The sequence below is a fragment of the Hemibagrus wyckioides genome, linkage group LG14 (assembly GCF_019097595.1).
Source record: "Hemibagrus wyckioides isolate EC202008001 linkage group LG14, SWU_Hwy_1.0, whole genome shotgun sequence".
In the NCBI taxonomy this organism is placed as follows: domain Eukaryota; kingdom Metazoa; phylum Chordata; class Actinopteri; order Siluriformes; family Bagridae; genus Hemibagrus; species Hemibagrus wyckioides.
Genome location: NC_080723.1, coordinates 23,906,591 through 23,933,267, shown reverse-complemented (window position 1 = coordinate 23,933,267; position 26,677 = coordinate 23,906,591). Strand labels below are relative to the sequence as shown.

Below are 26,677 nucleotides of genomic sequence, written 5' to 3'. Positions count from 1 at the left end.
CCTGATAAATGCTTATTTACAGCCCTGCATTACTAACAGTTTGAAGTTTATTATTTTTCAGCACAGCATGTGTTAGACTGTAGAATTGATAATTGATATTAAAGCCTGGTGCTGCTTTAATTATCCTCCTGCTCTCATTAATTACAGCCACAGAACAATAGTGAAGACAGGAGATTTACCCAGTGAACAAATATTACATTCATTCCTCTCCGTTCTCCTCCCACACACACATACACACTCACACAGAGTACACACCCTTCTCTGGAGATCACTTTTTGAACAGCAACTTTTTGAGAGCATTTAAAACTCGAGGAGAAAACATTCAGATGGTTTTTTATGATTCAGAAGTCAGTAGAGTGAGCCAGACGGACAGAGAGTGAGCCAGACGGACAGAGAGTGAGCCAGACGGACAGAGAGTGAGCCAGACGGACAGAGAGTGAGCCAGACGGACAGAGAGTGAGCCAGACGGACAGAGAGTGAGCCAGACGGACAGAGAGTGAGCCAGACGGACAGAGAGTGAGCCAGACAGACAGAGAGTGAGACAAACAGACTGAGAGAGAGATTAAATCCTGGTCATGAGATACCATTTGCAGGAGTAATTCTTCAGAAGAGAAGGATCCTCAGAGTAGTAAAGATAAGCAAGAAGAGTTTTTCTGAAGAAACAAAGGCGTGGTCATGTCCAGCTCCACAGCGCTGCTCTTCCTCATCCTGCTGAGTCTTCTAGCTTCCACAGGTACGACCTGACCGCCACAACACTCTGCACTCTTCATTAGCACTAAATCACCACCACATGACCCGCTGAGTGTGAAGGGTGGGTGTGATAGTGCAACTTTAAATCTTTTAAAGAGAATAACAAACATATATATTTATATTTATAAGAAAATGGAGTTCATTCAGCTCTACTGTGATGAAGGACGTTCATGTGAAGTGATGTGAAGTGATGTAGTGTGATGTGAAGTGGTGTGAAGTGATGTGGTGTGAAGTGAAGTGGTGTGAAGTGATGTGGTGTGGTGTGAAGTGATGTGGTGTGGTGTGATGTGGTGTGAAGTGAAGTGATGTGGTGTGAAGTGATGTGGTGTGAAGTGATGTGGTGTGGTGTGAAGTGAAGTGGTGTGAAGTGATGTGGTGTGAAGTGAAGTGGTGTGAAGTGAAGTGATGTGGTGTGAAGTGAAGTGAAGTGGTGTGAAGTGATGTGGTGTGGTGTGAAGTGAAGTGGTGTGAAGTGATGTGGTGTGGTGTGAAGTGATGTGGTGTGAAGTGATGTGGTGTGAAGTGAAGTGATGTGAAGTGATGTGGTGTGAAGTGATGTGGTGTGGTGTGAAGTGAAGTGGTGTGAAGTGATGTGGTGTGAAGTGAAGTGGTGTGAAGTGAAGTGATGTGAAGTGAAGTGATGTGGTGTGAAGTGAAGTGAAGTGGTGTGAAGTGATGTGGTGTGGTGTGAAGTGATGTGGTGTGGTGTGAAGTGGTGTGGTGTGGTGTGAAGTGGTGTGAAGTGATGTGGTGTGGTGTGATGTGATGTGGTGTGGTGTGATGTGGTGTGAAGTGAAGTGATGTGGTGTGGTGTGAAGTGAAGTGAAGTGGTGTGAAGTGATGTGGTGTGGTGTGAAGTGGTGTGGTGTGGTGTGAAGTGGTGTGAAGTGATGTGGTGTGGTGTGATGTGAAGTGAAGTGGTGTGAAGTGAAGTGATGTGGTGTGGTGTGGTGTGAAGTGATGTGGTGTGAAGTGAAGTGAAGTGGTGTGAAGTGAAGTGAAGTGGTGTGGTGTGGTGTGGTGTGGTGTGAAGTGAAGTGATGTGGTGTGAAGTGATGTGGTGTGGTGTGGTGTGAAGTGATGTGGTGTGGTGTGAAGTGATGTGGTGTGGTGTGGTGTGAAGTGATGTGGTGTGGTGTGAAGTGAAGTGGTGTGAAGTAAAGTGAAGTGGTGTGGTGTGGTGTGGTGTGAAGTAAAGTGAAGTGAAGTGGTGTGGTGTGAAGTGATGTGGTGTGGTGTGAAGTGATGTGGTGTGAAGTGAAGTGAAGTGGTGTGGTGTGGTGTGAAGTGAAGTGGTGTGGTGTGAAGTGATGTGGTGTGATGTGGTGTGGTGTGAAGTGAAGTGGTGTGGTGTGAAGTGATGTGGTGTGGTGTGGTGTGAAGTGATGTGGTGTGATGTGGTGTGGTGTGAAGTGAAGTGGTGTGGTGTGAAGTGATGTGGTGTGGTGTGAAGTGGTGTGGTATGGTGTGAAGTGAAGTGATGTGGTGTGAAGTGAAGTGATGTGGTGTGGTGTGGTGTGGTGTGGTGTGAAGTGAAGTGATGTGGTGTGAAGTGAAGTGAAGTGATGTGGTGTGAAGTGAAGTGATGTGGTGTGAAGTGGTGTGGTGTGGTGTGAAGTGGTGTGAAGTGAAGTGAAGTGATGTGGTGTGGTGTGGTGTGAAGTGGTGTGGTGTGGAGTGAAGTGGTGTGGTGTGGAGTGAAGTGAAGTGGTGTGGTGTGGTGTGAAGTGGTGTGGAGTGAAGTGAAGTGAAGTGGTGTGGTGTGAAGTGAAGTGAAGTGGTGTGGTGTGAAGTGATGTGTTGTGTGGTGTGGTGTGAAGTGGTGTGAAGTGATGTGGTGTGGTGTGAAGTGATGTGGTGTGGAGTGAAGTGGTGTGAAGTGGTGTGGAGTGAAGTGGTGTGGTGTGAAGTGGTGTGGAGTGAAGTGGTGTGGTGTGGTGTGGTGTGAAGTGAAGTGGTGTGGTGTGGTATGAAGTGAAGTGGTGTGGTGTGGTGTGGTATGAAGTGAAGTGGTGTGAAGTGAAGTGGTGTGGTGTGGTGTGAAGTGGTGTGGAGTGAAGTGAAGTGGTGTGGAGTGGTGTGGTGTGAAGTGGTGTGGTGTGAAGTGAAGTGGTGTGGTGTGGTGTGAAGTGGTGTGGTGTGAAGTGGTGTGGTGTGAAGTGGTGTGAAGTGGTGTGGTGTGGTGTGAAGTGGTGTGGTGTGGTGTGAAGTGGTGTGGTGTGAAGTGGTGTGGAGTGAAGTCAAGTGGTGTGGTGTGGTGTGAAGTGGTGTGGTGTGAAGTGAAGTGAAGTGAAGTGATGTGGTGTGAAGTGAAGTGGTGTGGTGTGAAGTGGTGTGGAGTGAAGTCAAGTGGTGTGGTGTGGTGTGGTGTGAAGTGGTGTGGTGTGGTGTGAAGTGGTGTGGAGTGAAGTGGTGTGGTGTGAAGTGGTGTGGAGTGAAGTGAAGTGGTGTGGTGTGGTGTGAAGTGGTGTGGTGTGAAGTGGTGTGGAGTGAAATGAAGTGGTGTGGTGTGAAGTGGTGTGGTGTGAAGTGGTGTGGTGTGAAGTGGTGTGGAGTGAAGTGAAGCGGTGTGGTGTGGTGTGGTGTGAAGTGGTGTGGTGTGGAGTGAAGTGGTGTGGTGTGGTGTGAAGTGGTGTGGTGTGGAGTGAAGTGAAGTGGTGTGGTGTGAAGTGGTGTGAAGTGGTGTGGTGTGAAGTGGAGTGAAGTGAAGTGAAGTGGTGTGAAGTGGTGTGGAGTGAAGTGAAGTGGTGTGGTGTGGTGTGAAGTGAAGTGGTGTGGTGTGATGTGGTGTGAAGTGATGTGGTGTGAAGTGATGTGGTGTGAAGTGAAGTGGTGTGGTGTGGTGTGAAGTGAAGTGGTGTGGTGTGGTGTGGTGTGGTGTGGTGTGGTGTGGTGTGGTGTGAAGTGAAGTGAAGTGAAGTGGTGTGGTGTGATGTGGTGTGGAGTGAAGTGGTGTGGTGTGGTGTGAAGTGAAGTGGTATGGTGTGGAGTGGAGTGAAGTGGTGTGGTGTGGAGTGAAGTGAAGTGGTGTGGTGTGGTGTGGAGTGGAGTGGAGTGAAGTGGTGTGGTGTGGTGTGGTGTGTGGTGTGGTGTGAAGTGGTGTGGTGTGAAGTGAAGTGAAGTGGTGTGGTGTGGTGTGGTGTGGTGTGGTGTGAAGTGGTGTGGTGTGGTGTGGTGTGAAGTGGTGTGAAGTGATGTGGTGTGGTGTGGTGTGAAGTGAAGTGAAGTGAAGTGGTGTGGTGTGGTGTGGTGTGGTGTGAAGTGAAGTGAAGTGGTGTGGTGTGAAGTGAAGTGAAGTGAAGTGAAGTGGTGTGGTGTGGTGTGATGTGGTGTGAAGTGGTGTGGTGTGAAGTGGTGTGGAGTGAAGTGGTGTGAAGTGGTGTGGTGTGAAGTGAAGTGATGTGGTGTGGTGTGAAGTGATGTGGTGTGAAGTGATGTGAAGTGGTGTGGTGTGAAGTGATGTGAAGTGGTGTGGTGTGGTGTGGTGTGGAGTGAAGTGAAGTGAAGTGAAGTGAAGTGGTGTGGTGTGGTGTGGAGTGAAGTGGTGTGGTGTGGTGTGGTGTGGTGTGGTGTGGTGTGAAGTGGAGTGAAGTGAAGTGAAGTGAAGTGAAGTGAAGTGAAGTGGTGTGGTGTGGAGTGAAGTGAAGTGAAGTGGTGTGGAATGAAGTGAAGTGAAGTGAAGTGGTGTGGTGTGGTGTGGTGTGAAGTGATGTGAAGTGAAGTGATGTGAAGTGATGTGGTATGGTGTGAAGTGATGTGAAGTGATGTGGTGTGAAGTGATGTGAAGTGATGTGGTGTGAAGTGATGTGGTGTGAAGTGATGTGGTGTGAAGTGATGTGAAGTGATGTGGTGTGGTGTGAAGTGATGTGAAGTGATGTGGTGTGAAGTGATGTGAAGTGATGTGGTGTGAAGTGATGTGGTGTGAAGTGATGTGAAGTGATGTGGTGTGAAGTGATGTGGTGTGAAGTGATGTGGTGTGAAGTGATGTGGTGTGAAGTGATGTGAAGTGATGTGGTGTGGTGTGAAGTGATGTGAAGTGATGTGGTGTGAAGTGATGTGAAGTGATGTGGTGTGAAGTGATGTGAAGTGATGTGGTGTGATGTGGCGTGGCGTGGTGTGGTCTGATGTGGTGTGTGAAGTGAAGTGAAGTGAAGTGATGTGGTGTGGTGTGGTGTGAAGTGAAGTGGTGTGGTGTGGAGTGAAGAAGTGATGTGGTGTGGTGTGAAGTGGTGTGGAGTGAAGTGGTGTGGTGTGGTGTGATGTGGTGTGAAGTGATGTGGTGTGAAGTGAAGTGAAGTTAAGTGATGTGGTGTGGTGTGAAGTGGTGTGGTGTGAAGTGATGTGGTGTGGTGTGAAGTGATGTGGTGTGGTGTGGTGTGAAGTGGTGTGGTGTGAAGTGAAGTGATGTGGTGTGGTGTGGTGTGAAGTGGTGTGGTGTGAAGTGAAGTGATGTGGTGTGGTGTGAAGTGGTGTGGTGTGGCATGGCGTGGTGTGGTCTGATGTGGTGTGTGAAGTGAAGTGAAGTGATGTGGTATGGTGTGGAGTGAAGTGAAGTGAAGTGAAGTGAAGTGGTGTGGTGTGGTGTGGTGTGAAGTGGTGTGAAGTGATGTGGTGTGGTGTGAAGTGAAGTGAAGTGATGTGAAGTGATGTGGTGTGGTGTGAAGTGATGTGGTGTGGTGTGAAGTGAAGTGATGTGAAGTGATGTGGTGTGGTGTGGTGTGAAGTGGTGTGAAGTGATGTGGTGTGATGTGAAGTGATGTGAAGTGGTGTGGTTTGAAGTGATGTGAAGTGATGTGAAGTGATGTGAAGTGAAGTGGTGTGGTGTGGTGTGGTGTGATGTGAAGTGATGTGAAGTGGTGTGGTGTGGTGTGAAGTGGTGTGGTGTGAAGTGGTGTGGTGTGAAGTGATGTGAAGTGAAGTGGTGTGGTTTGAAGTGATGTGAAGTGATGTGAAGTGAAGTGAAGTGAAGTGAAGTGGTGTGGTGTGAAGTCATGTACTGTTATATGAAGTGACGTTATGTGACGTGATGTGAAGTGAAGAAGTGTTACAAGATGTCGCTTTAAACACATTCATTTACAACTCTATGAAGCAGGACCAAGCTCAGAGTGAAACGTTTCACACATGTCCAGGACCGATGGTCTTCAAACTAATCATTTTTTGTACATTTTTGTGTATCACTTCTACAGGGTGTGTAAATTAAACGAAAGTGGGGCGGGGCTAATGTCCAGGTCTGAAACGTGAGATCCACTGCAAATCATAGTGCTTTTGGAAGCAAATCTAATCCGGGAGATCTTCATGCTGAAATCTGAATCTCGTGCTACAGAGAAAGAGAGCTAGTGCTCGCTGTGTTCATTCACTCATCTTCACTAACTCCTTTATTCCTGAGTCACAGTCATGAGACTTTAAATATTAATTCAGGAATGTTTGTTAGCAGATGAAAGTAGAAGCACAACACCTCTTTTCAGTGAGTCGACTCTTTCCACTTCTTTTTTCGTTCGGAGTCGACTCTTTCCACTTCCACATTTTTAATTCATGTTTTTAAACCTGAAACTTTTCCTTCATGATTTAAAGCCAAGCAACTTTACTTTTCATGGGTTTTTTTAATAACAGCCTGCCACACACAGCTGAGAGTCAAACTCAGTGTTCACCAACAGCTGGGACATTTCTCATGACACTCGATAACAAAATCAGTATATACTCTAAACTCTACATGCTTATATACAGCTTTAAACAAACAAAAAAAAACACATTATAATTATTATTATTATTTTAGTAGGACTTGTTTTCCCATCTAATTTGATATTTGTTGCATTTGATTCAAAGAGTCGACTCCTTCATGAATGACTCCTCATGTGTGTGACTCTGTGAGCTGAGCTGAACACTGGCTGCTTGTTGTTTCAGGTTGAGGAAACTGATAAAGCCTTCAGCATGGCTGAAATGTGGAGGGTGGAAACTGAACAAGAAGAACAGTATGCCTATAGACAATGCATGCTTCTCTCCACAGTATAACTATTTATTCATCGCTCCGCCTCTCCATTATCACCACCGTTATATCTCAACGTTCCAGTTTCCTCAACCACCTCATCAATTCTGCTAGCTCCAGATCAAAGAGGCGTGGCCTGATTTTTACCTTATAAACCAGTCACTCATTTTCATAGCCAGCTTTAGGGTTTGTTTTATTATCTAAAGTCTACGGTGGCTGAGAAGTGCAAAACACAATAATAAATCCAGAAACACAAGGAGAATTCAGACAGAGTGGAAAAGGTGGGTATAGTGTGTGAATGGAATTTTTATCTCTGATTGGACGAGACATCGGTCACTCAGGATCTACAGGAAGTAGGAAATTGTGTATCTAACTTGATTTCTTGTAGAAGTGTGGAGTTCTGCCTTCACTTTAAACTGTTTTTCTTTTTCCGATAGTGCAACTTTAAATCTTTTAGACAATAATAAACCTATATCTTTATCTTTATAAGAAAATGGAGTTCATTCAGCCCTGCTGTGATGAAGGACGTTCATATGGTGAGATGTTGGATATACTGACAGTATATCATGGCGTAAAGATTAGTTTGCGATCTCTAAACACCAGGTATGTGTGGAAGACCAAACTATTCCAGATTAAAGGATGTAAGGAGCGCTATAAGAGCAGAGGTGTGTTCATACACACACCAATCCACTTTCTACTGCTGCAGCTACTGCTGGACTTCCTGTAGGTCCTGAGTGACCGATGTCTCGTCCAATCAGAGGGAAGAATTCAGTTCACTAACTATACCTACCTTGTTTGTTGGAATTCTCCTTGTGTTTTCTGATTTATTATTTTGTTTTCATTTCTGTTATTGTTTTTTGCACTTCTCAGCCACCGTAGTGGTCACATGGGTCATTATTTCTCTACTAGGTTGAGCCCTAAGTGCCATTACTTATGCCAGCACTAGATGGCGCTCTTGGCATTGGAATATGATCTAATCTCACAAAAGCCACCATCTAGATCAGTATTTGTAATTCTCTAAATATCTGTTCATATTTCTATTTGAACCAGAAGTGGGCGCGGCCTACATCAGAACTTTATTTATTGACCTAATTTTTTGGTGAACTGTACTGGACTTCAAAAACAAAAGAAAACAAAACAACAGCTACCACAATGCAACACTGGAATAAAAGTTAAGATCATTATATATTTCAGCTGTTCACATTTAAAACCACATTTAATTTGCATAGAAAAATCATTTTGAAAATATTCTGTTTTCTTTCCAGACCCAACTTTAATGAATGTAGTTAATTGATTTCATGTAATGTTAATAATCACAGGGCTGTTTTTAAATATTTAATAATAATTCCGTTATAATTGTTAGGACTGAATGATTTCTGTTTCTTCATTTCACTCACCTTATTCCCCATCAGGGGGGTTTCTGTCCATCACCAGGCTTCAGAGAAGTGTGTGTGTTCTCACCCCATCTCATTATCACCTCTCTGTCTGTCTCTCAGCGGTCTGTCTCACCTGCTACACCTGTGTGTTTTCAAGCATCTCTCCACTTGAATGCCAGATGCAGTCTAATAAATGTGCTGCAGGTGAACGCTGCCTGTATGCCACCGCCACAGCTGAGAAGGGTGAGAACACGAACACACACACACACACACTGATCCACCCATACCAGCACCTGATTCTAATTGGTCAGATTGGTTGGTCAGACTGGCTGGTCAGACTAATTCTAACTGGTCAGATTAGTTGGTCTGACTGATCCCTAACTGGGTCGAGCTGGTTGGTGCTGGTTCTTTCTGGCCAGACCTAGTCTAGGATGTTTTAGAGGGGATTTGAACACTTGGTGGTTGCTTCTAGCTGGTCATGTGTGATGGCTTTAGAGAGGATTTTAGAAATATACAGACTGGATCTAACTGATTTGAACTGTTTAAAGAGGATTTGCACACTTGCAGGCTTTTACAGTACTTTGGGACACATAGAGCCTTAAATCTAATTGGTTGGGCTTGGCCTTGCTGGTCAGATCGGATATATCTGGGAACCAAACTTGCAAACCGGCCTATTACTACCTAGACCAGCCTGGGTGAGCAGCTAGACCAGATACAGCCATCTTAGACTGGTGTAGTCTAGATTTCTAAGCAGGGTGGTGTTTCTGTAAATGTTATGTTGCTTGCTGTATTAATCTGCTTGTTGATGTAGTTAGCTCACACTAGATATGAAGGGTTAGGGGTTAGGGAAATGATATGAATGGAAATGATAGATTTTTCCATTTAAACACCTTACAGAAGGGATTCTAGTACCTGTGTTGTTGTTACTGTTGGTGGTGTAGGTCACAGTGGAGGCACCATACCAGTTGTGCAGATGTATATCTGGGGTTTTCCTGGATGTCAGGACCGAGTGTGAACTGTCTTGTTGCTGTTCTTCCTCAGACTCCAGACGTTTTGTGCTTAACGACAAGAGCTGTGCCACACCGTCTAAGTGTGGTGTTACTGGAGAGAAACGTGTTGCAGGACTTGTCTTCACCTTCACCACACGCTGCTGCGACACTGACCTGTGTAACGCTGCGGCCATGACAATGCCTGCTGCCCCCTGCTGGAGCCAAATGGCACTGAGCCTCGTCTGCATGGCACTCACTAGCTTGCTGGCCTCAGCGTGAATCCACACACACTCACACTGAGCTAAGCTATTTGCACACCAATTACTAGACAGATTACTAATAAAATACACATTTATGGCAACCACAATGACACACACACATACATAATGAGTGTATTTATGAGTGGTTGCAATGAGTCATATTCTAGATCTCACACACACACAATACATATATATAAACCTGAGAGAACAGCTACATTTCTCACTCTCACTGCTTTAACAGCACAAAGCCTCTGTAACTGACAGGACCGTTCTAGAACAGTGAATGTTGATGTATTACTCAGAGCAGGTTCTATACATTATACATATAATAAAATATAACGTTAGTAGCAGCTGACCTTAAAACTAATGTCGCCTGAGGGAACCAGTGATGTTCTGGATGGTTCTATCTCATTTCCATAGCCACTGTATTTTTACAATGTTTTCTATATAAAGACTCAGTAGCTACAAGCTAGCTAAATAATTAGCTTTTGTACTAGCTGTATAGAAACACTGACTCTTACGTCACTTAAGTCACGTGTTTCTAGAGAAGTCTCTCTGCATCAGTCCACTGCCTCGAGTCAGTTTATTTGTTAATAAATAAATCCATCACATTTTTAAAGGTTCTTTATTAAGGCACATGGATTTGTGTACTTATAAAAAAAAAGAATACAAAAGACAACACACATCTCCATCTGATTATCTGGATCTGATCGAAGCGGGTCCTGCATGGTGGCTGTAGACGAGCGCTGATATCGGCTCGTACACGCCCGGGCTTCCACAGAAAGAGGAAGGATGTAAGAGTGCAGAGGAAGAGAGAGGAGGAGGAGGAGGAGGAGGGAGAAGAAACGGACGGTGAGGTTACAGGCTGAGGGGCAGGAGGAGGGGGCTTTGCTCTGTGGTTTTCCTCTCACTGGTGTGGACACTCGAACTTCCTGGTTTTACAGGAAACCTGCATCTGCTCTTATTTCTCTAAGCTCAACATTCAAACCAGTAAAATCCCAATCATCAGTCTGGCACTTTACAAGTAATGTTTCTAATAAAAGTATACAAATAGATCATGCACATTACTCTTGAATCGTTCTGCAATCGTCCAATCAAAAATAAGCAAAGTGGGCGGGGCAAATCTCTCTCTCTCTCTCTCTTTTGAGTTAGCGTCAATCCTGCAGATTCCTTTGTTATTCTCCTTCCAAATGATCCATTGTGTTGAAACGATGGCAGGAATGTGTGTGTATACGAATCAGTGTGGTTCACCAGATCAACACCCACAACCTCACCGAGTAACTCAAAGCACACACACCTCCGTCTCAGCAGAGAAATGTGACACCTTCACACTATTGTGTCTCTAGAACACAGTGTGTGTGTGTGTATGAAAAAAACCTGAAATCACAGTGCTACCACATAGCCCCGCCCCCTTTCACTAAGAGAAAACTGTTTGACCCTTCGTTCCTTCTCGCACTACCGCAGTAAGGCACATCAGATAAGGAGCGGCTGCTGTGAGAGTGAGTGCATGGTGTAAGAGTGCGTTATTAGGCAAGCTAGCTGCACAGTTGCTTCATCACCACCACGCGCTGAGCAAACGGCTGCATGGGGTTTCGTTTCCGAAACAGGAACAGAGAACGTGTGCGAGCCAACGACATCCTGCTCACAGACGCTCTGCAGTCCAATCAGCTAGCTGGATTTCATTTATCTAGCTAAGGACAGGCGGTTAGCATTAACGCTCCAGAACCGTCTGATGTTTAGCTAGCTAACAATTATGTAATCTGTAACGTGATGATGTCATATGACTGAGTTTGAGATCGGCTGGCTACTTTTGACTTAAACTCCGCCCCCTTTTTGGACTGTCGTTTGGAAAATGTTTGTGTATGCATGAGTTCAGCTAAGCGTAGGAACGTAAGACATCTCTAGAGCGCATATGAAGCAAAAAAAAAAAAAAGAGTTGATGAACTGAACTGAGACACTGAAAGCACAAGCAGAAAAAAACACAGAGGTGTGTATGGAAACACTAGCATGCTCTCTAACAGGTCTGGATGTCTCCCTAGTACAAAATTGCTTTGCTTGTTAAAGGGACGGTTCAGCAAATACCTCACCTTCATCTAGCTGTATGATTTGTGTGTTTTCAGGAGGAAGTGCCACGCCCTCTACAAAGGCCCCTGATTCTGTGAGGTTAAAGTTCCCCTACATGAAAAACAGAATAAATAAAAGGCTTTGTGTTAGTTAGATAAATGATTACTTCAGTCATTAGCTAGCTCCTGCTTGGGTGCATGTTGTTGCCTAGCAACAGTGATCTCATGAGCGAATGCTCGATTTCCCGAATGCTCGCAATATTACGGCTTTGCTTAAATAAACCGTTACATAACGATACTCAAATTTAGGGGGCGTGGCCTCTAATCCAGAGTGACCTGTGATCAAGTAAGCGCGGTCATTTTTCAGCAGACGTAGATGACCTTCTAATATCATTCAAGATGACTTATGTAAAATTTGCAAACATATGCAAAGATGCAAATTTGGAACCGTCCCTTTAACAGCTACAGAAATGCCAACAGATGAGAAACCTTGTGTGTGTGTGTGTGTGTGAGTGTGTGTGTTTATATACAAAATTGCGTATGTGTGTGTGTATGTGTGTTTATTTGAGAGCTTTAACGACAGATGAGTAGGCGATGTGGATCTCTGCGTCACTCGGGCATGTGGAGGAGAATTCCTCACGCGCGTACGCAGCATCCAGGTATCGCCATAGAGACACCAGAGAGCGAGGGATGGAGAAATTCCGAAACTTCTGACACACCACCTGAGAAAGAGAGAGATAAAGTGTTAGCGCTGATAGTGATAGTAGACAGTTCAGGTGCTAGCTTTATTAGCTATGACGCGTCACCTTGACGATGTGTAACTTGGGCAGAAGGTTGCAGTCGGCCAGTGTGAGCTCCTGTCCATCCAGGAAGGGGCGGGATGATGTGGTGACATCCTCAGCACTGTTCTCGTCAATCTCATCAGGTAGAGGAGAGCTGAGGTAATCATCCAGCTTCATCAGTGCCTTTAGCAGGCCCTTCTCCAGGTCTACACACACAAAACACACACAATTAGTTTAGTTTATTATTATCCTTATTATTATTATTATTCTCGTTGTTATTAGTAGTAGTACTGTAGGACTCACTGTCATTCATGGCAGGGTTGGAGTTCTTGATGTAGGCAGAGAATTTAGAGAAGACGTCCATGCCAGCAGTGTTGGACTCTGGGTTACGGGCAGCCAGGCGAGGATACCTGTGTGTGTGTGTGTGTGTGTGTTAGGGGGCAGCAACCAGAGGAACAACAAAGGTTAGGAAGGTGACAGATCAAACAACTCTCAGTCATTCATGCATCTATTCATGTAATCATCCATCCATCCAATTACTTTCCCAGCCTGCCCACACATCCATTCATCCAATTAACTATCCATCCATCCATCAATCCATCCATCCACTTACACACCCATCCATCCATCCATCCAATTACTTACCCACCTATCCATCCTTTCATCCACTGACACCCTTCGATCAGTAAATGCATCAGTCCAACTTTCTATTCGTCTAACCATCCACCCCTAATTCTCCATCCACCCAATAATCCTTTCATCTAGTTCTCTAGGTCTCTCTGTATGAATAAATAAAAAATGAAAGACTAAATGAATGAGTGCATACTTAGGAGGACAGAGGTGCTCCTCAATAAACTCCTCGATCTTGTTGGTGTCCGTTTTCACTTCCCGTCCATACAGCAGGAACGGGGGCTGGGCCCCTGGAGCCAGGTCCTTCAGGATGTCCGGCTTCCTGAATTTTATTTGGACATTTCATTCTTTAAATACGGAGCTGAAGATGATTTACAGCATGTGAAAAACATAAGCAGTTATAAACAGAAGACTTTATGAAGTGAAAGCAGAAGTGAAGAAAGTGGTCACACACACACACACACACCTCTTCATGTCGACGGTGGTCACGTTAAACGTCACTCCTTTAAGCCACAGCACCATAAATAGCCTCTGGGAGAAAGGGCAGTTCCCAATGCTCTGTCCATCACTGCCTGCCTACACACACACACATACACTTCAGTTTACACCAGGTCACGCATATCACAATCAATTTTGTATTACTAATCTGAAAAATATCCAATTAAAATACAAAATGCTCTTCCACATTGTGTTTTTTTTTTTTTTAAATAAGTATAAATTAGTGTAACTTATGGATGCTTTATATATATATCTTTCTCTCTCTCTCTCTCTCTCTCTCTCACACACACACCATTGGACTGCATAATGTCCCAGTGTTACAATAGGGGAATCTGATACAGAGCAAAACAAACATCTTTATCCCTTCACTGCTGAACAGATGGTCAGTGTGTTAACCATTATACGTGTGTGTGTGTAATGGCTGCATTATGTTCTTTCATGCTATCAACTTTACTTTGCTAGCTAGTTAGGGCAGAAAGCCAATGTTTGTCTAGCATAAGCTTTCTAACTAGATACTGAAATGTTTATTAGTCGATAAACTAAGACCTCACTTTGCTCCAGACTCTGTATGGAGTCACGCTGCCTGGTTAACTCGCTAGCTCGCTAAATAACCACGCTCAATTTAACCAGTGCTTTCACTGTCCCTAAAGATGAGTTGTTACTCACTATTGTTTATTCACTCACATTTCCAGGTTTTCTATTTTAAACCTGGGATATTTATAGTGACAAAAGTGCATTGTTTCGTCCGTAATCAGACACTTTCCAGGGTTAAATATGCAAACGACCCTTATCACGTTCAGCAAGTAACGCTGGGTATACGAAGTCATCTCGCTACTTCCAGTGACCGTTGTAAGGTACTTTCCCATTAAAAGAGTTAGCAGCACTGTAGTTCTCTGACATTGACATGACCTTGGCTAGACCGAAGTGTGAGCATCTTTTAAAGTCGATGATGACTCTATTAAGAAAATATTATAAATACGTAATGTTAGGTTACACACGGTGTGGTGGAAAAGTCTTCAAGAGTGGCGCCGAAACAACAGGTCTGTGTGCGGAAATGGGAGAAATCTGAACGAGGCTGGGTGTTGAACAATACCTGCTTTCATACTGAAGGGAAAGAAGGAGAAAATACACACTTTCCTGCACACAATGACCTCTTTATTAATGTGGCTCTTTACCTCAGCCTGAGAAAATACACATATTTCCCTCAGGGTACTGAAAAAGCTTCTCTCTCTCTCTCTCTCTCTATCTCAAGGGACAACGCCCCTCTGTTTTGATTAAGTTTTTTGTGACAAAAACCCACAAAAACACCTTCATTTCAGGGTTAAGGTTTACAAAATGGCGGCGCCTCTCTATATAAAAACGTCCGTTAGAACACTTTTTTTTTGGTTTTAAATCCAAACTCCATTTTGTCCTTAAAGCGGAAAAGCGAGGCCGCGTACTAAAAAATCTGCGCGCGCCCTGTATGAGTGCACTACAAACCGCGATTACATAACGCAGACCTAGGGCACTTCATGCTCACTCCGAGAACGATTTGGAACGCGATTACACCTTGCACTGTTATCAAATACCGTTCATCATTAGGTAGTTTATTATTCAGTGACGTTTTCTAAATAAAATAAAACCTTTTTATGTTTATTATCAGGTCAATACTGATTAAAATACATTTTGATAAGATGCGATTATTAAATTAGAGATTTGATGCAGAGAAATTGTTATAAAAGCATCACTGCTACAGTTGTGTAAACTACTAGAATAACTTTATCTTACACGAGACTGTAGTGCATTCATAAATAAGCCTTTAAATGTGTAAAGTGTCAGCTCTTATTGATGTTCCCCATCCATAAAGATCTTAAATCAGCCTTGCTGACTAGTAATATGATAAAACAGTAGAATAATAGTTTTACTGTAAATAGATTTTCCTCATTATAATCCCCGACTCACCTTCACAAACAGCTCAATTTCCGGCTGGTTTGCCTCGCTCATTTTAGTTTGGTTTAATTTATTACAATCCTTTAGACCAAACAAGAGACAAAATCCAGTTCTGGATACTTTAAAATACTTCTAAAAAAACAATTTGGTGAGGAAAAATGTCAAAGTGTTCTCCACCGATCCGATTCGACTTCCGGTCCGAAATAACGTTACAGAACCCGGTTGAAAACTCCAGGGAACCGCCGCAGGTCCGCGTGAGAGGGAGGAGAACTGCCCAACAACACCACCACACACACCAGGGACTCGTCTGGAAATATTAGACTTTATCTCAGAGACTTTTTAGACTCGTGTACCAGACTCAGCCCACTTCCCTTCAGCGCGCAGCTTCGTTTCCATGGGTGACCGCAAAGCAAATTAGCCGCTCTCTGCTAGCTCCGGCGACACGTCAGCGCGTCCGCCATGATGGGAAGGTCTGTTTAACTAACCCAGTGCAGGTCTATTACAGTCAACTGATTATAGTCTGTCTCTCTCTCTCTCTCTCTCTCTCTCTCTCTCAATCCCCCTCTCCCTCTCTCTCTCAACCCCCCCCTCAATCCCCCCCTCCCCCCCTCTCTCTTTCTCAATCCCCCTCTGTATCTCTCTCTCTCTCTCTCTCTCTCTCTCTCACTGATGCAGTGAGTAGCTTCTCATTTCTTAAACAGCCACACCGGAGGACATATCCTGTGGTCATGGAAAAGACGTTTCAGAGTGGTCCAATTATAGGCCTGCATCAAGCAAAGAAAACAACTGAGGAGCTGAAACTACCAGGCTTGAGTTAAGGACTGTCTAACACATTATTACAAGCTGGAAGGTCAGTGGAAAATCATCTTCAAGGAAAGAAATGTGGTAATTGGAGATCACTAAAATGTTTATGGAAATCAAATTGTAAAAAACAACAAGAAGAAGAAGTCACGTCTGTGTTTAACAGAGACAGTAAGAGCACCCACACACACACACACACACACACACAAAATGTGAAGAGAAGTCAAGGGATTGGGAGTAAACAGCTGTGTAGCTTAAAATCTTAAGACTGGGGGAAACATTACAAGAGCAAGAGACAAAAAAACAGAGAGCAGGCAATTTATTGAAAACTGAATTTAAACTCCAACATGCTGATCATCTGCTGATCAAAAGTTTAAGACCATAGGCCAAGAAAAGGCTTTCTGACTTTGATCATGGCAGGATTGTTGAGCTGCACAAGCAAGGCCTCATTGCTGAAGTTGGATGCAGTAAGACTAACTGTTTTTTTTTTTAATTTCTTAAAAGATCCTGAGTTAGGGGACAAAAAAGTCAAGTGGTAGAACCAAGAAAATTTCACCTGCTCTGAGCAGGAGGATCCAGAGGGCTGTTCGTCAAGACACAGGCCGATCGTCAAGCCAGATTAAGGCCCTTACTGATGCTGACTGCAGCCCAATAATCATAAAACGGCATCCACGAGAGAAGGGCTTAATGAACAAAAAATGTCTTCAAAGGCCACACCTCTTCCAACACCACAAACTTGCTTGTTTGGAATTTGCAAGGGAGCATCAAACATGGGACACTGAAAAGTGGAAGAAAGTTTAACCAGAAAACAAGAAAAAAATTAACCTGGATGGTCCTGATGTCTTCCAGTGTTACTGCCATGACAAGGAGATCCCACTGGAGATCTTTTCTACACGGCACAGTGGAGGAGGCTCCATCATGATCTGTGGTTCTTTTTCCTTCAATGGAAAAATGGAGCTTCAGGTTAGGCAGGGGTGTCAAACGGCGGCTGGCTATGTGGACATGATGTAGTGGGCATCCCTCTTGACTGAGGGCCCTCGTCTGTGATGTAATGACCGGGTCTTTCAACAGGACAATGCAGTCTTAAGACTTCCTCAGGAGTATACCATCAGTGGATTTTTTTTCTTGCTTAATGGCACATGGGGATATTCCAAGATTCCAAGGTGTTGGGCTACTGGTCAGAAGGTTGTGAGTTTGAATCCCAGGTCCGTCTTCCATCATCAGTACAAGGTCTTGGCCGGAAATGACTTCAGCTCGGGATGAAAATAAATTGTTGAGACAATGCACAAGCTTATTAAAACTATAAACAAAGCATAATGTGATCCAAACAAATATTGGAGTGTGTGACTTCTTGTTGTTGTTTGGCCAGGTTGTGTATACACACACACACAGTATATACTGCTAACACATAACTAGGTTTTTCAGTGTATTGTGTTTGTTTATAAGACGATCCTTTCTCCTCACCACCGTCACCTCTGTATAGCTCATTAGGCATAAATTTACATTATAATTTATCATTTATAATTTATATCCTGATTCTATATATTTATGTAAAGTTGCTTTGCCTTTATGTCTGTTGTTAAAAGTGTAACACAAATAACATTGAATTAAAATAAAGTTAAATTTGTCCTGGTCTTAATAATGTTCAGTGAGCAGGTACCTCTGATCTACAGATATGGTGATTAGTCCACAAACACATTTCTAAATTATTAAATGTATTTAAGTCGTGTTTTTTTTTACTAATTAATCTAGTATTTGCGTGATTTGAGACACAGGTGTAATTTAATTGTTTTAATACAGTAAAATGTAATGTTAATGGCGCCCCCTGGTGGAGAAGCCTTGTCATCCTATTAAACATTAAAGCGGATTATACACTGATCAGCCATAACATTATAACCAATATTTTGGTGGTCCCCCTTTTGCTGCGAAAACAGCCCTGACCCATCGAGGCATGGACTCCACTAGATCCCTGAAGGTGTGCTGTGGAATCTGGTACCAAGATGTTAGCAGCAGATCCTTTAAGTCCCCTAAATTGTGAGGTGGAGCTTCCATGGATCGTACTTGTTTGTCCAGAACATCCCACAGATGCTGGATTGGATTGAGGTCTGGGGAATTTGGAGGCAGAGTCAACACCTCAAACTGGTTGTTGTGGTCATCAAACTATTCCTGAACCATTTCTGCTTTGTGGCACGGTGCATTATCCTGCTGAAAGAGGCCACAGCCATCATGGAATAGCGTTTCCATGAAAGGGTGTAGATGGTCTGCAACAATGCTTAGGTAGGTGGTACGTGTCAAAGTAACATCCACATGCAGGGCAGGACCCAAGGTTTCCCAGCAGAACACTGACCAAAGCAGGACACTGTCTCCACTGGCTCACCTTCTTCCCATGGTGCATCCTGGTGCCACGTGTTCCCCAGGTAAGAGACGCACATGCACCCGGCCATCCACGTGATGTAAAAGAAAATGTGATTCATCAGACCAGACCACCTTCTTCCATTGCTCCGTGGCTCTGTGGTTCACCACTGTTCCTTCCTTGGACCACTTTTGATAGATACTGACCACTGCAGACCGGGAACACCCCATAAGAGCTGCAGTTTTGGAGATGCTCTGATCCAGTGGTCTAGCCATTACAATTTGGCCCTTCATCAAACTCTCTCAAATCCTTACGCTTGTCCATTTTTCCTGCTTCTAACATCAACTTTGAGGACAAAATGTTAACTTGCTGTCTAATATATCCCCCCCACTAACAGGTGCCATGATGAGGAGATACTCAGTCTGATTCACTTCACCTGGAACTGCTCACAGTGTTATATCTGATCAGTGTATATTTATATGCTGTGGTTCTGGGACACGCCCACAGTGGCCCGCTAATGGTGGAATATATAATAAGGGCGTGTTCAGACTTCAGACCACAGTTCAGTTTAAGGTCTATAATATATTACACAGAACAGACACTAGATGGCGCCTTTGTCTCGTTTTAATGCCCTGCGCTGTAGTTATTTACAGTCTCATTATTGAAAACACCAAGCGAGTGTTAATGCTGAGTGTTTGTGTTTAATACAGAGTTTATACTGAGCATCATGTTTACATTTACGCCCAGTGTTTACTGTGTGTGTGTTTACGCTGAGTGTTTACTGTGTTTATGTTTGACAGGTGTTTATTGTATGTGTTTTTGTTGAGTGTTTATTTTGTGTGTTTATGCAGAGTGTTTATTGTGTGTGTTTATGCAGAGTGTTTATTGTGTGTGTTTATGCAGAGTGTTTATTGTGTGTGTTTATGCAGTGTTTATTGTGTGTGTTTATGCAGAGTGTTTATTGTGTGTGTTTATGCAGAGTCTTTATTGTGTGTGTTTATGCAGAGTCTTTATTGTGTGTGTTTATGCAGTGTTTATTGTGTGTGTTTATGCAGAGTGTTTATTGTGTGTTTATGCAGTGTTTATTGTGTGTGTTTATGCAGTGTTTATTGTGTGTGTTTATGCAGAGTGTTTATTGTGTGTTTATGCAGTGTTTATTGTGTGTGTTTATGCAGAGTGTTTATTGTGTGTGTTTATGCAGAGTGTTTATTGTGTGTTTATGCAGAGTGTTTATTGTGTGTTTATGCAGAGTCTTTATTGTGTGTGTTTATGCAGAGTGTTTATTGTGTGTGTTTATGCAGAGTGTTTATTGTGTGTGTTTATGCAGAGTGTTTATTGTGTGTTTATGCAGTGTTTTTTGTGTGTGTTTATGCAGTGTTTTTTGTGTGTTTATGCAGAGTGTTTATTGTGTGTGTTTATTGCAGAGTGTACGTGGGTGTGGTTCCTCACAGGGTGTGGTGTATAATACAGAGGCATACTGTTCATGGTGTGTGTTCTCCTGGTTGCGTGCCAGTGTGGCTATTTATCCTCTCTCTCTCTCTCTCTGTCTCTCTCTCTCTTTTAGTTTTTTCCTTTTCCTCTTTCCTTTTCTCATCTTGTCACTTTCTATTGATATTATTATTATTATTTATTCAGTGTTATTCAGTTATTAAATAATATTTATATTCAGTGTGTTTTTTTTTACCCAGGTACAGACATAAAGCTGGTTGAACAGCATTTATTCACATGGTTTGGATTTGATCAGAAACCCATCTTGTTGAGTTGCCAGAGATTTTTTTCCACCTCATGCTAAATAGCCTGCTACACTATACACACATGACTCAGTTTGAGCAACGCTAATTGCTCTTAATCCTTTCTTTGCAGGGTAACGGCTTAGTTTTTTATTTTTCTCTTTTATTTTTTACATGTTCTAATGTAGCAAGCCACACATCTGTGTCGAGATGGCGAGCCCTGCTCCATGCTAAGCAGAAAACCACTCTCTTACGCTGAGCAGAAAACCACCCTCATACCCTGAGCAGAAAACCACCCTCATACCCTGAGCAGAAAACCACCCTCATACCCTGAGCAGAAAACCACCCTCATACCCTGAGCAGAAAACCACACTCTTACCCTGAGCACAGAAATGTACCAATGTCTTGTGTGAAGTAAAAATGGATGTTTCTCCATTTTTCCCAGTTTTTATTTATTTTGCCACGCCCGACCCTTTTCCAGTCTTTAGTCTATGCGCTCGGAGCTAACGTATCACACAACTGTTTAACAGAGGAGCTCACGGTTCTGCTGACTCATTGTGTTATTATTAGGGCTGGGCAATGATTAAATTTTTTAATCGCGATTAATCGCACTGTTATACGCAAAATTGAACAGGTAGCCTGTCTATCTATCTATCTATCTATCTATCTATCTATCTATCTATCTATCTATCTATCTATCTATCTATCTATCTATCTATCTATCTAAGTGAAAGGAACTCTGAATGCTTCATCATACCAAGACATTTTGGACAATTCCATGCTCCCAACTTTGTGGGAACAGTTTGGAGCTGGCCCCTTCCTCTTCCAACATGACTGTGCACCAGTGACCAAAGCAAGGTCCATAAAGACATGGATGACAGAGTCTGGTGTGGATGAACTTGACTGGCCTGCACAGAGTCCTGACCTCAACCCGATAGAACACCTTTGGGATGAATTAGAGCGGAGACTGAGAGCCAGACCTTCTCGTCCAACATCAGTGTGTGACCTCACAAATACGCTTCTGGAAGAATGGTCAAAAATTCCCATAAACACACTCCTAAACCTTGTGGACAGCCTTCCCAGAAGAGTTGAAGCTGTTATAGCTGCAAAGGGTGGACCGACGTCATATTGAACCCTATGGATTAGGAATGGGATGTCACTTAAGTTCATATGCGAGTCAAGGCAGGTGAGCGAATACTTTTGGCAATATAGTGTATCTATCTATCTATCCATCCATCCATCCATCCATCCATCCATCCATCCATAATGAAACTGTCGAAGTAAAAGTTTGGTGCCTTTCTCCATGCTTGTTTATCCGCCGGTTCTATTTCTTCTCCGGTTCTTGTGAGCGTCGCAGCAGTCTTATGGTCTTCACAAATGCTCTCATTGGTTGAGACGCGTGATGACGTTTATCCCAAGCCAATACGGATCAAGATCCCACCCCTCCCATCACCCATGGTTTGTCTGTATGTGTATTCAGAGCCAGTGAGCAACAGACTTTTAAAATAATTTACAAAATAATAAAAACTGCGTTAATGCACGATAAAATAATTGTCGGCGTTAATTAATTTATGAGTTAACGCGATAATAACGCGTTAACTTGCCCAGCCCTAGTTATTATAAAGACTGTGTACATATTAAACTCTTTAGAATTTAAAGTATGCACACTCCCTGTTCATCAGTGTGAATCAGAGCCAGTATGTAATTAACTCGTGTGGTGAAAGTAAATACAAATCCTACACTTAAACAAGAGTTTAATAATGATGGACATACAGATTGACAGCAGAATGTCAATTGAGCCACTTAACATGTAAGCAATATATTTCTATGACAAAAGGAAGGAAGCTATTAAAGAAAAACTTCAGACACTTGACATTGCTGTGACCTTGACTCTGTTTGACTCACCTCTCCCACTTACTGGTGGATTTTTGACTAGATTCCACCCACAGACCACATGAGGTCTATTGTACATGTACATGGCTATATGTTTCAGATTGCTCCAAGCTGTGATCTGATTGGCTAACCACATGTCTGTGCTTGTATTCAGGAACCTATTGAACCTATTGTTTGAGTTTTGAACCTATTGAACCCGTTGTTGTGAGTTGTTTTGATAGCAGATGACTCACTTATCTAAAGAAAAATAAACAAACAAATGAACAGATCCATTGAAATGGTGACTTTTCATTACTAGCCGATCAGGGATGTCTGTCAGTGCGTGTAGACACAATACAGCAGTCTTCATGTCATCAGCAATGTTTGTAACAGAGGTATTTATTTTAAATTCATCCTTTTTTGGCTAAAAGCCAGACTTTGATGGGTCCTGACCCCAATCTTCATCCATTCATGCCTACTGAGATGGAAGAATCCTACTCATTTTGGTTTTAGAAAAGATTATACACCACCAATAGGCTCTAACTCAGCAACCATATTGCCTTTTACCGCTTTCTCCTGTCCAAATGTTCTTCTAAGTGACTTCATCTAACAAGGAAAAACTGGAAATGTCTGCACAAGATCCTTGTAAGCTCCACAACATGTTTTCTCTACATATGCCCCTGGCTCGTCCTGCACTGTTCTCCCCAAGTGCTTAAGACTTTGCCACCTTTTATGACCTGCCGGACCTTCACATCCTGCTAAACTACCCCACACTTACTGTCCCTCTTCTAAGTCACTGTCATGTTTTTTGTAATTTAGCAAAAGAAGAAATCCAGAAAGTCATCTTCTCCTGCAGTCCTACCACCTGCCCACTGGGTCGAATCTTTTCTCACAAGACCTCCTGTTCTTCATCACAGTCATCAGTGACTGACTCCATAGCATCTGGTAATGTTTTAGCTGCTTTCAAAAGAGCAAGGGATCCTGAAGAAACCTGCTCTGGATCGCACAGACATCAGCAACTACAGATCAGTATCACTTTTCTTTTTTCCTTGATTGCACTATTTACAGTTAACAGTCTCTCACAGAACAGCCTCTGGGATCCAAACCAGTCTGGCTTCAGACTGGAACTGCCCTTTGGCTGTCTCTGAGAAACCTCATGCAACTACATGCAACCTAGAGATAACAACTGTCCTTTTCCTTTGCTAATCGGATATGCTCATGTCAGTATCTCCATTACAGTATCGGAAAGATTTGTCCATTTTTATGCACAAAGGCTGCTAAGGTGTCCTATCATTTGTCCTTTGTCTTTTCGAGACCGGACTACTGCAACTCAATCCTGGCAGGTCTGCCTCTGAGTGGCATTTGACCTCTGAAATGATCCAGAATGCAGCTGTGTGACTTGTTTTTGATCTTCCCAAGTTCTCCTACACCACTCCACTGCCACGCTCCCTCCACTGGCTTCCAAAAATGCACTCTCTGTACTGCACCACACTCCCTCAGATCTTCTAGCACTGCTCCTCTAGGAACCACCATCTCTCAGGGTACAACGAAGGAATGCATCAAGATTCATCTCTGTTCTGGTACCTAGATGGTGGAATGAACTTCTCCTAGATGTCTAAACAGTTGAATCACTGGCTGTCATCAAAAGATGCCTAAAGGCTTGATATACTTGAAGTAGTTTTATACTAATGGTATTACTCTGTGGCCTCGCTCTCGGTAAGGACAGCACACTGTGCCTACAGTACGTTGGTTAGATTTGTGTATGGGTTCACATATTTAAGACTGATGTTACATATAAGGTATATAATTTAGGAATTTAAAAATTCTTAAACATACACTATATTGCTACAGGTTTTGGGACCAAGAATGGCATGTCATTAAAGTTCATGTTCATGTTAAGGCAGACGTCCCAAAACTTTTGGCCTTATAGTGTATTAGCTGATAGAGAACACACTCATCAAATAAAAAAAATGATTAGAAAGCAGTTATGGCCTCATTCTGTTTAAAAAATATCAGTTAACTCCATGTCTAATGAGACATGAATGAAACGGCATTCGAGAACAATGTGATTTATTCCCCTGTTGTCTATTGCTATTGCCAATTGTCTTGAGATTAATTCAGAATTAATCTCAGGTATGCCTCACAGAGCTCTGAATTACATTCTCCAGGTGGAATGTTAAAACAATGCCCCGTGTCTTAAAAAGACTTTTCACATATACATAACACGTGGCTAATGTTCAGGTTACAGTGTTAGTATAGTAACCATCCTGACTTATAGTAACCACCCCATACCAAGAACTGATTGCAACATGTTTGTTTATATAGCACATAGAACCACATCATGACGTATTAAAAAAACCCTTTCTGTACAAACATTGTTGTAGGGCAGAATTCTGTATTGCACCCGAAGAATCCTGCTCATGGGTTAAACTATTGTTTTCCTGACATTTAGCAGTGAATCATCGGGCCATATCTGGTAGCTGATGGATCAGACACACCGGAGCGCTGAGGGAATGCAGTTCAACTCGATTTCTTTCTTTCTTTCTTTCTTTCTTTCTTTCTTTCTTTCTTTCTTTCTTTCTTTCTTTCTTTCTTTCTTTCTTTCTTTCTTTCTTTCTTTCTTTCTTTCTGTCTTTCTTTCTTGGTCTAGTGGTCTTTAGTAGCATTTTTGGATGAAAACATTTGTGCTGAACCCTTACTACCCTACAACTATTATTACTACTTACTGAACCAGAACAAAAAACATTTAAAGGGTAAAATTTGCAAGACAAGTATTAGACATCATCTCGGCTAAATCTAAGAACAGAAGACGTGATTCTACAGATCTCAAAGATCTGTAACCCTTAGGAAAAAGAAATATGAGTTTATATCAGTCTTAAAAACGTTTACAATGAGGAATGTCTTCTGGTGACCTCTAGAATTTGAGGAAGGATTGAATGATCTCACATCTTCTGGAGATATTTTGGAAACAAATGAGCTCAGAAATATATATATATATATATATATATATATATATATATATATATATATATATATATATATATATACAGCTCTGAAAAAAATAATAGACCACTGCAAAACAATCAGTTTCTTATGTTTGTTCTTCCAGGTACATGTACTGGTGAGATGAACAGTTTAAATTCCAAATATAACTATTGTTATTTAGAGTGTATATTTAAAGGAAATGACAACACATCAAAATAACCCAAGATCATGCAGTATTTGCAGAGCTTTAATAACTCAAATAAAACAAAATGCAAATAATTTGTAAACAGATTGTGTTAATGCTTTGGCTAAATAACATTAAGAAATCAGTATTTGGTGGAATAACCCCGATCTGCATGTGTTTTAGCTCCATGATCTCCACCAGTTTTTCACACTGCTGTTGGGGAACTTTGTACCACTCTTTTTGCAAAAAAGCAAACAGCTCAGCTTTACTTTGCTTGATGGTTTGTGATCATCCATCTTCCTCTTGATGACATTCCAGAGGTTTTCAATAGGGTTCAAATCTGGAGATTGGGCAGTGCTCTCTTATTTTGTTTCCATAACTGTACTTCTGTGCCAAGCCATGAAGAGTTGAATAAAAAAAGCAAATAACAAAATTCTATTCTATACCTAACTGGCAAGACAGGAGAGATGCCTTCCTCCTGTGGTTCTGGTCAGGAGCACAGCAGCTGTGTTTTGCACCGGATGAAGATGGTACAGTGGCATTTTAGTGACCTGAGATCAACAAATATTGGAATTTCTTTCGAGCACTTGTTTTGTTTTGTAATTGTTGACTTTTTTTTTTTTTACTTCTTAGCATATCATCCTCATCATCATCATCAGAGTTTAAAGAAAACCACACTAAGCACTAAAAGAGCAGGGCAAGAACATATTGGTGTATTTGTGTTACACTGACTTTGGGTTGCGTGGAGGAAGAAAGTAACCACTCACATGTAAAAGCTGGAGGAATGTGAGTATGTTACATTCCTCCCAGCCAATACATTAAGAAATTCCAAAATGAGAACTTTCATGATATATAAATGAGATAATTGTAAGTTGCTCTAGATAAGGTTCATCCTCCAAATGCCATGAATGTAAATGCTGTTAGCATCTGAAGTTGCGACAGTGGGTATTGTGAATGCAGACCACACCCTGAAACTCACCAAGAGTGAATGTGGAAAAAAATGGGATCAAAGCTGATTGTAAACTCAGACTCTGGGGTAGCAGAAACATTGTTAATATTGGAGAAAGATGGGAATTTATGTTATATTAGACACTTTATATTAGATATTATTAGACTGAGTCCAGGAAACTGGAGAGAACCCAAAGGAAATCCATGTGAACATGTGAGGGAGAACACATGAAACTCCATATACACAGTAACACAAGATAAATCCTACATGCTGCACCATTATGCCTTCATATAGATTTAAATATGTAGATTTTATAACAACATCTAATTTTTAGCGAGCCAGCCAGGAGGTTAAATCATTGTGTATACAAGAGTTTCCTAGCACCTGATGTTGTATTATGTAAATGTAGACCAACACAATGAAACACAATGGGCTGCTGATCGCGTGCGAGAACTCTGAGAAAACCAGCTACAGTTCTTAGAAGATTGTTTTGTGTTAGACAACCTGGAGGTCGACAGGATCGTTCTCTACAACACACTGAAG

At 42.4% G+C, this 26,677-nt stretch overlaps 2 protein-coding genes across 3 annotated transcripts in view; one reads left to right on the top strand and one right to left on the bottom strand.

Moving 5' to 3' along the window:
• Positions 1-227: 227 nt before the first annotated feature.
• Positions 228-11,340, top strand: lypc (ly6 domain containing, pigment cell). Its single transcript, XM_058407376.1, has 3 exons — positions 228-733; positions 8,230-8,352; positions 9,151-11,340. The coding sequence occupies exons 1-3, from the start codon at positions 676-678 to the stop codon at positions 9,375-9,377; spliced, it is 408 nt and encodes a 135-aa protein (XP_058263359.1). The 5' UTR covers positions 228-675; the 3' UTR covers positions 9,378-11,340.
• The window catches only part of clic1 (chloride intracellular channel 1), a 39,327-nt gene continuing 22,617 nt past the window's right edge, over positions 9,968-26,677 (bottom strand). The window contains exons 1-6 of one of the 2 annotated variants that reach the window (XM_058407373.1): positions 15,273-15,716; positions 13,300-13,409; positions 13,030-13,155; positions 12,507-12,613; positions 12,228-12,409; positions 9,968-12,143 (exon numbers count right to left, since the gene is read on the bottom strand). In XM_058407373.1, the coding sequence (XP_058263356.1) occupies positions 11,982-12,143; positions 12,228-12,409; positions 12,507-12,613; positions 13,030-13,155; positions 13,300-13,409; positions 15,273-15,314 (729 nt within the window). In that variant the 5' untranslated portion in view covers positions 15,315-15,716 and the 3' untranslated portion in view covers positions 9,968-11,981. Of the gene's footprint in view, positions 12,144-12,227; positions 12,410-12,506; positions 12,614-13,029; positions 13,156-13,299; positions 13,410-15,272; positions 15,717-26,677 lie in introns of those variants that run through there. The other variant, XM_058407374.1, reaches the window with a different exon arrangement.

Coding starts and splice junctions, on each gene's coding strand:
- lypc (XM_058407376.1), top strand. CDS start 676: ATGTCCAGCTCCACAGCGCTGCTCTTCCTCATCCTGCTGAGTCTTCTA. Junction 734..8,229: donor GAGTCTTCTAGCTTCCACAG/GTACGACCTGAC, acceptor TCTGTCTCTCAG/CGGTCTGTCTCACCTGCTAC. Junction 8,353..9,150: donor CACCGCCACAGCTGAGAAGG/GTGAGAACACGA, acceptor GTTCTTCCTCAG/ACTCCAGACGTTTTGTGCTT.